Source organism: Drosophila novamexicana, unplaced genomic scaffold (genome assembly GCF_003285875.2).
Source record: "Drosophila novamexicana strain 15010-1031.04,08,12 unplaced genomic scaffold, DnovRS2.1 tig00000387-arrow-pilon, whole genome shotgun sequence".
Classification (NCBI taxonomy): domain Eukaryota; kingdom Metazoa; phylum Arthropoda; class Insecta; order Diptera; family Drosophilidae; genus Drosophila; species Drosophila novamexicana.
The window spans coordinates 5,462,802-5,475,976 of NW_020824800.1; the positions used below are offsets into that span (position 1 = coordinate 5,462,802).

The 13,175-nt window shown below is 36.7% G+C and overlaps 1 protein-coding gene across 7 annotated transcripts in view; it reads left to right on the top strand.

The window, feature by feature from the left end:
• LOC115759739 (CUGBP Elav-like family member 1) overlaps positions 1 to 11,445 on the top strand; it is a 55,574-nt gene extending 44,129 nt beyond the window's left edge. For 2 of the 7 annotated variants that reach the window (XM_030700772.1, XM_030700771.1), the window contains 4 exons: positions 101 to 629; positions 6,131 to 6,796; positions 10,065 to 10,214; positions 10,547 to 11,445. In XM_030700772.1, coding sequence (XP_030556632.1) covers positions 101 to 629; positions 6,131 to 6,796; positions 10,065 to 10,214; positions 10,547 to 10,818 — 1,617 coding nt within the window. In that variant the 3' untranslated portion in view covers positions 10,819 to 11,445. Of the gene's footprint in view, positions 1 to 100; positions 630 to 6,130; positions 6,797 to 10,064; positions 10,215 to 10,546 lie in introns of those variants that run through there. The other 5 variants (XM_030700775.1, XM_030700773.1, XM_030700778.1 and 2 more) reach the window with 3 other exon arrangements.
• Positions 11,446 to 13,175: the final 1,730 nt, after the last annotated feature.

The window sequence follows — 13,175 nt, forward strand, 5'->3', positions numbered from 1 at the left end:
ATTCATTCAATCAGTCATTCAGAACATTCACTTGTAATTGTATATACACAGATTAATTTCAAACAGTTACTTCACAACAAAATCCCTCTCATATTTTCAGGCCCTGCATCAGAGCCAAACCATGGAGGGCTGTTCGGCGCCGCTGGTCGTTAAGTTCGCAGATACGCAAAAGGAGAAGGACCAAAAGAAAATGCAGCAGCTGCAGGCCATATGCGGCATCAGTGCACTCACCCAAACGCCCAGTGGGGCTGCAGCTGCTGCTGCCACGCCCACGGCGAACACGGCAACTGCGCTGATTGCCGCAGCGCCGGCAGCGCAGCGCACGAATCCATCAATGGCAGCCGCATTGGCCGGTGTGCCGCCAGTGCAACAAGCCGGAGCAGCCGGACAAACGGCCACACTGGTCACGGTGCCCACATCGGCGGCGCTGAGCGCCTCATTGGCGCCGGCCTTGCTCGGCAGCAGTCCGCATCATGCACAGACGCCAGGCGCCGCAGCAGCTGCGGCAGCAGCTGCCTATCACCTGAGTGCAGATCCGACGGGCGGGCTGGGACCAGCATCGGCTGCCCACCTGCAGCTGTATCAGCATATGCAGGCCTATGCTCTGCATCCGGCACACTATCTGCAAGGTGAGTGCGTGGGGTTCGAACCCCAAACTAGTTAGTCGATAAGACCCTTTCTCCAAACCCCAAACAAAACTCCCAACGTGAACGATCCCTCAGCTGTTAGTCATTACCACAACCAGAAAAAACCACAGTGTTTCTTTCCCTCTCTCTCTCTCTCTCTCTCTCTCTCTTCTCTATCTCTCTGTCTGTCTGCATCTCTTTCTCTCTCTCTCTCTTTATATATATTTCTTTCCTTGTTTTTCGCTCGAAAAACAAACTATTTCTTGTGTAATTCTCGTATTAATTGCGCGCACTTTGTGATTTGTGTTTTTTCGTATATTTTTTTTAATGCAACCAAAAAATAAAATGTTCTTTTGTTTTATTTAATTGCGTGTTTAGTTTATCTCGTTGTACTCTTTACAAATTTTGTATTTATCTATCAATTTATCTGTTTTGTGCATTTCGTTTCGTTTCGCCACCGAACTTTGTTTTACGTTTGGAATTTTAATTAGTTAGCATCTAGTTTTGTGTGTTTATTTTGGTTTTCTATGTGAATTCGATTTTAGTAAGAAGATAATCAAAAACGTTATCAAGACAAAGGAAATGATTGGCTAGAAAATCAGAGGAAAAAACACTTTGAATGAGCTGCGAACAGGCTGTAAAAGCTAAGCTTGAAGATTTGTTGAATACTTAAAAGCTGAAATATTATATATAAGAGATCAAAGATCTTGAATCGAAAAGAATAAAACACATGAACTTTGATATTAATAATAAGACTTGAACTCTAACTAGGCATTATAGCATTCCTAAAACTAACCTAATGTTAAATATTAACATCAGGTTACACATATTTCTGCCACAAACCAATCTAACAATTAACCTCCTTATGCTTTATTAAGTAGTTAACTTTTTTATTCAGCATAAGAGGCTGTAGAAATTTCCAGTTCTATAATCTTTAAAAATCTCCAGTTTTATTTATCCGGAACTCCTCAATCTTCTAGATTTCAAATCTAGTTAGTCAATCTGGACTCGCTTTAATAACACACATTTTCTTGTTGGGTCTCCAGTTGTCATTTTGGGTTTGCTTTACGCCAAAATTTTGTTGCGTAGCCGAAAGATAAATGACTTTAAATGTAGCAAACTAAGCGCCTGGACACGGCAGTCATTTGTTGAGCATTTAAAAAAGTAAACAAGAATTAATGTAAAAGTTGCAAAAGCCAGCAATTTTTTCATTTATTTATTTTTTATATTTTCCATTTTATTTCTGTGTTCTCCCTTAACTTGTCGCGTCGCTTCATTTATAACAAGCGACCTCTCTCGACTGACACAAAGTCAGCTAAAGGGAAACTAACAAAGACATGAATAACAGGCGAACAGGACCTGCCCCTCACCCCCCCCCCCCCCCCCCCCCCCCTTAACACCAACACCTGGCCCCGCCCTCCACTAAGCCGAAGCCAGTGTCTCTGCAGTCATTTTGTAAGCGACAACTGTCAAATAATTAATTTCAATTTAAGCAAACGAAATTTACATAAATGTAGAACAGAGCGTGAACAATGAAGCAAGTATGAATTCTCTAGACAGGAGTGGCCGACTAGCTGATACCCTGTACACAGCAACACACATGCGGCGACTGGGCTTCTTCTTCACCTAGCCCCATACTATGCCTAGGAAATGCATTCTTTATTAACTTCGGGGCTTTTCAGGGCTTAAATATGACACCCAACTGTGTGTATATACAAATAAACAAAAGATCTACCTTTATTAATAACGTTTTATTTGTCAAGTTTGAGGAAAATGTATGAGGTATGAAAATAGGGCAATGTTCCTATGCTACATATGCTACATAGTACATAGATCCTATAATCAAAGTTGTTATTTATGGATTTTGTAAAAATATAAGAAGTTATCGAACAATAATTCTAAGCTCTTTCTACGCATGACAAATTGAATTATATGTCTGAAATCTTAAGTCGACAGCTCGACATCCCTCAGATATTATATATAAACTTAATGGAGTCACAGTTGACTTTTACCGTCTATTATAAACATTTGCACAAAACCAGCTTTCCCTTTTACACTTTCGCAATGGGTGTAGGGTATAAAAATGATATAGTAAACACTGTTGCTTAAAGGGGTAGCTTTTGAACAGCAGGCCGAACTAAAGAGCATGATGAATAAAACAAAAATTCTAATAGGATTAAAAGGTGGACGGGCGCTGGCAATGGCCAAGGCATTGCACAGATTTCGGACTGAAGATACAACAGAACAGTTGCCAGATACAAATATGGGCGACAGTTAGAGAGGCAGACACAAATACAGCGACACGTACGTGGCGTCAATGTGAACGTGTTGCATATGCAACGGCGCTTCATTAGAATGACCAACATGCCACGCCCATGCCGACGGCACTATGAAACCTTTTTCGCAACCAACCCAACTCTCAACTGTCTCTCTGCCCGTCTGCCCGTCAGCCCGTCTGGCCAGTCTCGACGACGTGCACATTTTGCGCATAACAAATCAAGCACAAGAGTTGGCAGCAGCAGCAACAATAGAACGAAAAGAATCACAGACAGCCAAATGTTGAGCGGCGCGTGATGTAATCGTAAAAAAAACTGATGTAGATGTTGATGTAACCCGCCTTACACGCGGCACATTCGAATGCTCTTCAATAAGAAACTCGGGTTATGATGAACACAATTTTTTTAAATAAATAACATAAAAGGAACGAGACTGAGTAAGTTTCAAGTTTGAATCAATCATTCAATCATTTAAAAAAAGCTTATTCGAATATATTCCAATAGCTTGCAGCATTTGAATTATGTTTTTCAAAATAGCACAATTCAAGAATTTTTCTACCCTTTGTATCTCAAAAGAAAACAGTTGTAGGCTGATTGATTGATTGGCTAAGCTAATCTTAGGGCTATGACGTTCAGTTTTTCACAGTATTTCGAAATTTCGGCCTGACAAAAGACATTTCTTTGCATCCCATCAAATTTATAGCTCAGCCTAGAAGATCTAGGTGAAAATATATATATATATCGAATATATAAAAACACTGTATCGAATACTTTACGCCAGTAAAGTCTCTTAATATCTGGAATATAATGCAAGCTTCTCTGCGCATTTCATCGATTTGTCTTCTTTAGTCGGTTGTTGCAAGCTTCATGTCCAAGTCAATATACTCTTGACACGTACAGCACAGACTGCAGCTGGTGGGGCAAATGAGGAACAGTTAACGACAACGGTAAGCGTTGACAGTCAGGGCCAGAGATGGGCAGTTAGAGGCAACTTAGAGCGACGTATGCCACTTGAATAACAAATGACGTTTTTTAAATGTCAGCAACCGGACTCCGAGACGCAGACTCTGACTCAAAATGGGGCGTGTGCGCTGATGGTCAGCAAATGTATGGGACGTGCCTTTTATGTGAGCGCACTAAAAAAAAAATAACACAATTACAAAAAAATAACGAAAGAGTGCCCGTCCGTTAAGTGTGCAACCTGTAAATGTGGCTGATTTAACCAATTTGCTTTGAAAGTTTTGTTTAAGAACATTCGTTTCGCGTTAAGCTTTAGCCAAAGGGGCGTGGCTTGTGCCAATTATCTAACATGGCGCGTCAGCATGTGTGGCACTTGCCAAACGCCTTTGTGTGCGCCTGCCTTGGCAACATTTTATTTATTTATTTACTTTTTTTTGGTTAATTTTTTGTTGACCTGGCCACACACGTCTAGCATATTTGGGCCTGCAATTTTTATAAGCCACGCCAAGCCCCACAGGCAGCGCAGCATCAAAGCTAGCGCAAGAAGAGCCTAAGGAAGGCATAAGAATTACTAACAAAAGGGGGGGCATGCGAGGAGCGCCTGGTAATACCAAATAGCCCCGGGCCACTGAGAAGGGCGCTGGCATGTAAACAAATGCACAAGTTATAAGAGAAGGAGAAGGACGAAAAAAAAAGTAGACTCAAAGTGCGACTACACTTGAAACAAATTTTCTAAAACGGCAAAATCAAAAACGTACAGTTTTAGTTTAATCAAAATTAAGTCTTTGGTAAAGCAGGCCAAAACATGGCAAAAAATATGCTGTAAAGAAGAGTCTATTTATTTACCAGGTTAAATCTATTGTTATATATTTCAAAAATTCAAGAGCGTTAAAAATCTCTATACGTTGGCTCAAAAATGTTTGCCCAAATTTAGCTAAAACACAATAAAATTGTAGACAATTTTTGCCTCTGGTAGACAAACAATTTCTCTCGGTGCACCTGGCCACAGGTGAAGCGCACTTAAAATTTTATGAAGACGACAAAGCCCTGAGGATCTAAGTGGGTGCTAACATAAAGAAAATGCATTGTCTATGATAGTTGAAATAATGGCTTTTCCAGCGGCCAACTTGCAGCTCATTCAAAGTGAATTTTGCCTTGGAAAATAGTGAAAACTCACAAGCAAAAGACAAGGTCCAAGCAGTTAAGGTATCTAAAAACTCTGCCTGTTTTGTTGAATGTTGTGCCCCATGTCTGTGCTCATCTATATTTGTGGGCATGCCACACGCCACATACATACACACGGACACACATTTATATATATATATATATACACACACATGCCTGACAGTTTATATGTTGCTCGCTCCGTCTCTCTACCTTTCACTCTAACTGTCTCGCTCTATCAATTTTATTGTACTCTACTTTATGTTCAGGAGTCTCGTTTTGTGTAGCTGCTTGCAAACTAATTTAGTTATCAACCAATTCATAAAGACAAAATTTACAATGAGAATGTTACAAGAACAACAGATTTCAGCGTCCAAAATCAATTCAAATCCCGCCACGCCTTTCATTTCGAGCAGCCTTTTTAATAGCGCCTTTTAATGCAAATGCAATAATTAATTTATTTTAATTTATTTATTTTATTATTATTATATGTCTAACTGCATTTGAAATTGAATTTATGTCTATGCGTTTTAATATTTTTATTTATTTTATATCAATTATATTTTCATTTACCTTTTTTCTTTAATTTAAAATCCATTTTATTTAAAAGTTCAAAAATTTTCAATTTACTTTCTTCATTTATTTTTTAAAATTTTTTTTATATTACATTTCTTATTTCTTGCCTTGATTCATATTTATATTATTTTATGTTTTTTACACCTTTTATTTTATTTATTACGTTATCTTTTCATTTTGATTTGTTTGCTCTTTTTTGTTTATTTATGTTTTATGATTTGTATGTTATATATATTTACATGAAAACAAAAAATCAACAAAATTAATTTTTAATTTCTTGTAAATGTAAATAATCCAATTGGGTGTGTGTTTTCTTCTATGTTTTTTATATATATAAATATTCGTTGAACATTTTTTGGTATGTCTATGATTGACTCTGTGGTCATGTACAAAACAAATCAATCAATCAATCAATCAATCAACCAACTCAACCAAACCTTACAACCATAAACCAAAACTCAAAAACTGTACAAAAAAAAAAAAAACAAAAAAAAATCAAAAAAAAAAAAAAATGGAAACTGAAAACAGGACTAAATTTCCACCCACCGGATAACAGTGCCCACCACGGCCAACACGGCCCATCATCCGGCGCTGCCGGCAGCGCAGCAGCAACTCTATCGGCTGCCAACGCTGCAGCAGCAGCAGCAGCAGCTGTCGCCGGGTCAGCAGCAGCAGCAGCAGCAGCAGCATCAGCTCCACCATCATCATCATCTCTCCCACTTGGCGTCGCATCATCCGCAGCCGCATCCGGCTACGGCGGCGGCGGCGGCAGCAGCGGCGGCGGGCTCACTGCCGCCGGGCATGCTGCTGGCGCTGGACTGCTCGCCAGTGCACCCATGTCTATGCAGAATCTGGTAACACTATTTAACGCATCACAGCAGCAGCAGCAGCAGCAGCACAGTGGCAGCAGCGTCAGCAGCCTCAGTCACAGCCACCGCCTTCACAGTAGCCACAACAGCAACATCAGCAACATCAGCAACATCAGCAGCATCAGCAGCAGCAACAGTCACATCCCCAATAGCAACAATAACAGCATCAATAGCCATCAACGCCAGCTCACCGCCAGCTATGCGCCCAGCGCTGGACAATTGGTCACGCATGCGCAGCACAGCCTAAACTTAGCTCAGCTAATGGGCGTGGCACCGCCACCGCCGCCAGCGAGCGCCAGCCAAACGCTCACGCTGAGTGCGCTTTGTAAGTACATGCCAACTCTGTATGTATGTATGTTTGTGTGTGTGTGTGTCTAATTGTAGCAGGTGTGAATGTGCGTGTATCTAACCGTTAACTGTCTGTTTCAACTTGTGTACTAAGAGTGCATTTACAATTAACAAGCCTGCACACACCACACACAACCCCCTCACACCCACTCACGCTCAATTTCTCAATACACAAAAAAATGCAGCCTGCATGCGCCTTGCCCCGCCCTACTAAAAACCTCTACACAAAACAGTTACCCGAAATGTATGCTATATATAAACTAACTGCACCTAACATAAATCCCCTCAACTCTTTAAACTCTCCAAATACTATATTATTGCCGTAAAACTTAATGTGTTACTGTACTCTTGTGTATCAAAAGTTAACACATTACAAACAAAAATCGTTATCGATACCTTACATTTTTGACATAGAAATTCGAGTATTATATTTCAAAGAAGTAAATACTTGAACAATAATATATTAGGGCTGCAAAACTAAGTTCTCACAGGTTTGTATATCAAAAGTTTTAAATATACAAGGAAAATGTATCACTATCTTACATTTTTGACAATCGAATTCAAGAAATATTTAAAGAACTTTTTAAGGGAGTAAATTTATTAATTAAAATCGATAAAAACATATTTTTTTTATTTATGTATATATGTACATAAATAAACAATAACAATCGACGGTAGCTTCAATAAATCCTTTTTTATCGATAAATAACACAAATAAAAACTATCGATAAGTAATGTATTTTATGTTTGGGTCATCCAAAAAGGCTCACTTTTTGCTTTACGTACGCCTCTGTATATATGTTAGACCCAAAAATAATAAAGCACTATTTACCATAGTCGATATCAGTCGATCGAAAATGATATTTGAATAGTGCTTTCTTTCCATTAAAATAAATGTTCCCACCACATAATAAAATGTAAGAATATGAAAGTCTCTTAGTACTTATCCGAAATAAAAACTCCAACCAAAAAACTCTTCATTATAATATACAAAGCTGGAACCTATTCTTATCAAATTGTCTAAATTGTCGATTTTTGATATTTTAGAAACTAAAAAATATATGAAATTCAGTTAGTTGAATTTCCTTATCAAATAAACCAAATGCAACTCTATTCTAAGCGCGACCACCTGAAAAAAAGCCCCCTTCAGTCGGACCCCACAAGCAGCCTATTGTTAATTAAAAACACATGTAGTTGTACCCTCGTGTGCCGCCCCTTTGCATTGTTTCTAACTGTTCAAGCGCTGCCTGTTTTTATTTACACACTCTGTCAATAAAAATTGTTATGCCATAACAATAACAAGAAGAAAAAGCGTTTCACAATTTTACAATTTGGACACAACAAAATTTTAATAAAAGCAACTGGAAAAAATCAAATCATGCCACTGACAGCAAAAAACAGAAGAACAAAAATAGACACAGCTACAGAACGTGGTTGATTGCAATCACAAAATAAAATAAAATATATAGATAAAAAAAAATTGCAACGTCAGTTTCAAAATCAAAATCCTATCAGGAGCCGAACATAGTCGTCGAAATGAATTAAAAGCCTGAAAAAAAAAACTCGTGGCCTCAAAAGTTTGACAATAGGTATTAAAATACTTTTTGCATATAGTTTGTGTTGAATTCATGGTGAATTTTATGCACAAATATAATGCCAGCGCTGAGATAATCAGCGTCAGAGTGGCTTAAAAGTTACAACACAATGGACATTTTATTTAAATATTGTATGCACTCTGTGGGGCTTATGAAGAATAGACACAAAAATATACGTATAGAGAGGCAGCAAAATTATTAGTTTATTTATAAAGGCAAATATATTAAATTTTTAAAACCTGTTTAGTAATTATAAGAAAATACTTCAAGGGGTTTCTTTACAAAGTCCTGTTAAACAATATAGCCTGGCGATTTTCGATTAAAGAAAAGGTTGAAATCGATTAAAAGCACTTCGATAGGCGCATAGAAAGAATTATACGATAAACATTTATCTAATATACCATAAAATCTATCTAATATAAGATAAAATCTTCCGACATGCACCTAGAAATACATATTTGATAAAATCTATCTAACACGAGTAAATTTATTTAATATACAAGAAAATCGATCCAAATCGACACACACGATAAAATGGGCCAAAATAAGTCTAAAATCGCTTATTTTATATTATATATTCGCGCACACATTATCACATTATCTTAAACAGATGCGATTAAAATAATCGATTATTATATATATATACATGTGCTTATCGAAATATCGAAGAGCATCACAAATATCGTTAGTCTTAGCAACCCTGGCATTCAGTAAAATGTTATCGATTTATCATTTTTTAAACACTGATTAGACAGCTCTTCAATTGCCATTTCCCCAATTTGCCAGAAGGCTTTTTGAAAAATTAATAACTTTCTAAATTGTGCTGCCAAGCCCCAAATAAAATAAATGTTGCGCATAAAAAATGCAGAGCCATAATTTGATGGTAAATAAAAAAAACGAGACCAATGTTTATGATGATTTTCATCTTTTTTCTTTTTCGTTTCCCCACATGTCGAGTGCATATAAAATTGCATGAAATGCAAAACTTTCATTGCGTAACAAGTTCTTTCTTTATTTTTAGTAGGTTTTTTATTTTCATTTGTTTGTTATGTATTACACGTATGTAAATAACAAAAGAAACGTCGAGAAAACGTAATAAATTTTTAGTAGATTACAAAAATTTGTGAGTGTATGTGTGTGTGTGTTGCACAAAGCAAACGTGTGGTGGAGGTTGGGGTTGGGGTTCGGTGTTGGGGCTGGGCCTCGGCTCAATTAAAAAACAGGCGCCGTGCGCACAACAAAGGCTAACAAATTTTTTTATGCTACAACAAAAGGATGTATAAAAATTTAATAATGTAAGGCAGCAGAAGAAAAAATATATAAAAATAACAACAATAACAAAATGCAAAGCAAAACAAAGAAAAACCTGCCTCCAAATATATAAAGCTCGATTTCCATATGCGTTAACCTAGTGAGTGTGTGCGAGTGTGAGAGTGTGTGCGAGTGTGTGTGCGTGTGTGGGCGTGTCAACAGTCTGTTTCTGTCTCTGTCTCTCTGTGTGTCGTGTAATTTGGTTTATCAAACCAAAACTTGCATAAGCTTAAACAACAACTTGTATGGTTTTATTCCTCTCTCCAGCCCAGCGCCAAAATTGTTCGTATTGTACAAGCAAAATTTTTTTTTAAATCAAAAATTTTCACATTTTTTTAGGGCCCGCCAACGCCGCAGATCCCTACGGCACCAGCACACTAAGCGGCCTGACCAACGGCGCCAGCGCCGCGGCTTATGGAGCCGCTCAGTCGTTGAATGCCAGCGCCTTGCAGGCAGCCGCCGCGGGCGTGGCAGGCAAACAGATCGAGGGTAAGTCCAAAAATGCCTACAGTGAACGCTCGCATATAACAACTTTCAGTTATGAGAATTGGGATTTTCATTTTCAATAGAATCAGACGCTATAATTGGGGAGCATTCATATTATAATTATTATCCATCAGACAGTCAATCTAGCAGTCAGTCAATCCAGTATTCAGTCAATATACAAATTCAATCATTTCTTTAGTACATTTCAAATAACTGCCTAAATATAATATGAATTAATGCACTAATCCATTTATCGAGCGGCCACTGTACAGGCATAATATATAATAAAATAATCATATAATAATAATATTAACAAATGCTCTTTCCAATCACAGGTCCCGATGGCAGCAATCTGTTTATCTATCATCTACCTCAGGAATTCATAGATACCGATCTCGCCTCGACATTTTTGCCCTTTGGCAATGTGCTATCGGCCAAAGTGTTTATCGATAAGCAAACAAATCTATCGAAATGCTTCGGCTTCGTCTCCTACGACAATCCGCATTCGGCAAATGCGGCCATACAGGCCATGCATGGCTTTCAGATTGGCACAAAGCGCTTGAAGGTGCAGCTAAAGCGGCCCAAGGATACGGGCAAACCCTACTAAACAACAGCAAGGGGGCGTGGCTAACATACACACACACACAGACACACACACACACACCGATACACAAATAGAAATAGTTTAGTTCCATATTGTGCCTTTTAGCGTGAAAGTTTTGAAACCAAAGGACCAATTATCAAATGTATCTTCTAATGTTAAGAAAAAAAAAAAAATCACCAAATATGCAAACGTGGGGCAAGAGTTGGGGGCACAAATAATGTTTTCGCTAGATGCACAGACAAGAAGAAAAGTTAAAAACAAGCTAATAAACAAAAACAATGAAAAAAAAAAACACATCCACACACAAAACCAACCAAAGAAGTAGCTTAAAAGTTGCATCCGTGTTGTAATCACTTTTGCTGAAAACAATTTCTAGTGCATTATATTCTTTATCCATGTGGTTGGCAAAAACAGAAAGGAAAACAAAACTAAACACGGGAAAAGTCAAAAAGGGGTGAAAACAAAATAAACAACAATACAATGTTAACACAAAACTGAAGCTGCGTTGTGGCGCCAAAGTATTTTCAAAGCCAAATAGTTAAGCAACAATGGAAAATCAAACGAACATTTTCAATGAAAAAAGAAAACCTAATAACACATAAAGTAAAATGAGAAAATATATAAACAAATTAAACTAGCAAATTAATTTGTAGCTTCTAGTGCTAATCAAAAATATAATAAAAATATATAAAAAAAAAAGAATTCGGTTCTGTTTTCGATTTAGATTTCGACTCAATTTGCAAAAAGAAAAAACCCAACAAAAAGTTTGAGTGGAATTTTCGAATCGCTTGAATTGGCATCGAAATTGTTATCGATAACAGCTCTGTTTCATAATTATAATACAACTATATATTTATATTTATAGACATATGTGTAATTATAACCTTTAGTAGTCATAATTAAATGGCACAAAACATTCGAAATTCCGTTCGTAGCGAGCACACATTGCAAATTTCGGCTTTTTTTCGGCTAAGAAAAACTCTTAAAAAATTCACCAAAAACAAAACTGAAAAAAGTTTAAAACAAAATGAAAAACCCTGCAGCTACTTAGCTTTAATATAATGTCACACACGTATTTCCTATGTCAGTAGTACTTTAAAACTTAGCCTTTCGTTTCTTAATCTTGACCTAAGCACAACTACAATTGATTTCTTGCTTCGAAACAACAATATTATATTTAAATGGTTATAAACTATTTTGTTAGAAATTTCAAGCTATTATTTGTTTTCAAAAAATACAACAAAAAAAGTGTACTTAAATTGCATAAAAATTACGTATAAATTTACCTATGAAATAGTTATAATATTTAATAAAAAAGGACAAAGAAATGATCTAGAGTTTTAATAGCTGTTTAGTGAATATTGAAAAGTAAAATTTATAAATATTTTAAAATAAATGCAAAGAAACAAACCTTTCAATATTTTCAAACAATAAAATAAATATAAAACAATAAACGAGTTTTATTTAATAATTATCGATAAAGACGAGATGATGTTGTAAGTGCATAAAAGGTAAAATATTTATTTATCTAAAATGTACCAAAGTCTTTAAACTTAAGGTCTCAAAAAAGGAGATTTAGAATATTGAACAATCAAAATGAGTCATACCCTATTCACAATAGGACCACAAACTGTGGTATTCACGATAACTCGATAGCAAATCTAAAATATCGATTAAGCAGAACTGAGTCGCGAGTGAACTGTTTCAGTTAACTTGATCTAAAGCGGCTCGCAAGTATTATCATAGGATACTTTGGCAAACCCTTGATTTGTACAAAGCAACTTTTTAATAAATAATATATTCAATTTAAATAATAAAAAACTTTTTGGCTCTCGTTATATACTATAATATGAGCGTTAAAAGTGTTCTTGTTCTCGGGATGTAACTTAGGATTGTAACTTAGTCAAAGAGGATTCGAAACCTTGCAAGAGCAGTTAGTTATCCTTGATTTGTCCTTAATATAAGTCCTATCTTTTCACATATATACTAAAAGCTTCTTAGCATATTATTATAGTAAATGATTTTACAAAATTTATCGATACTGCAAATTTTCTTGACTTGCTTAACATAACTGATTTATTTCTCTGCGTTTGCTTAATTTTGTCTGTTTATTACATATAAAAAGGCCAAATGGCGTTGAAGTACTTTAGTAAAACTATTTGAATGTGCATTGAATATCAGATTATTGTGTTATTCAAGGAGCTGGGTCCTTAAGCCAATGCGAGCGGTTTGTTGAGGGATCTTTACACATTTATGCGATTTCGCATGCATTTTTTATATGTCCTGACAACTCAACTGGGCGCTGATAGCCCAAAGGCGTTGCGCTGAGGAGGAACATAAATCAAAAACTGCCTGCAGTT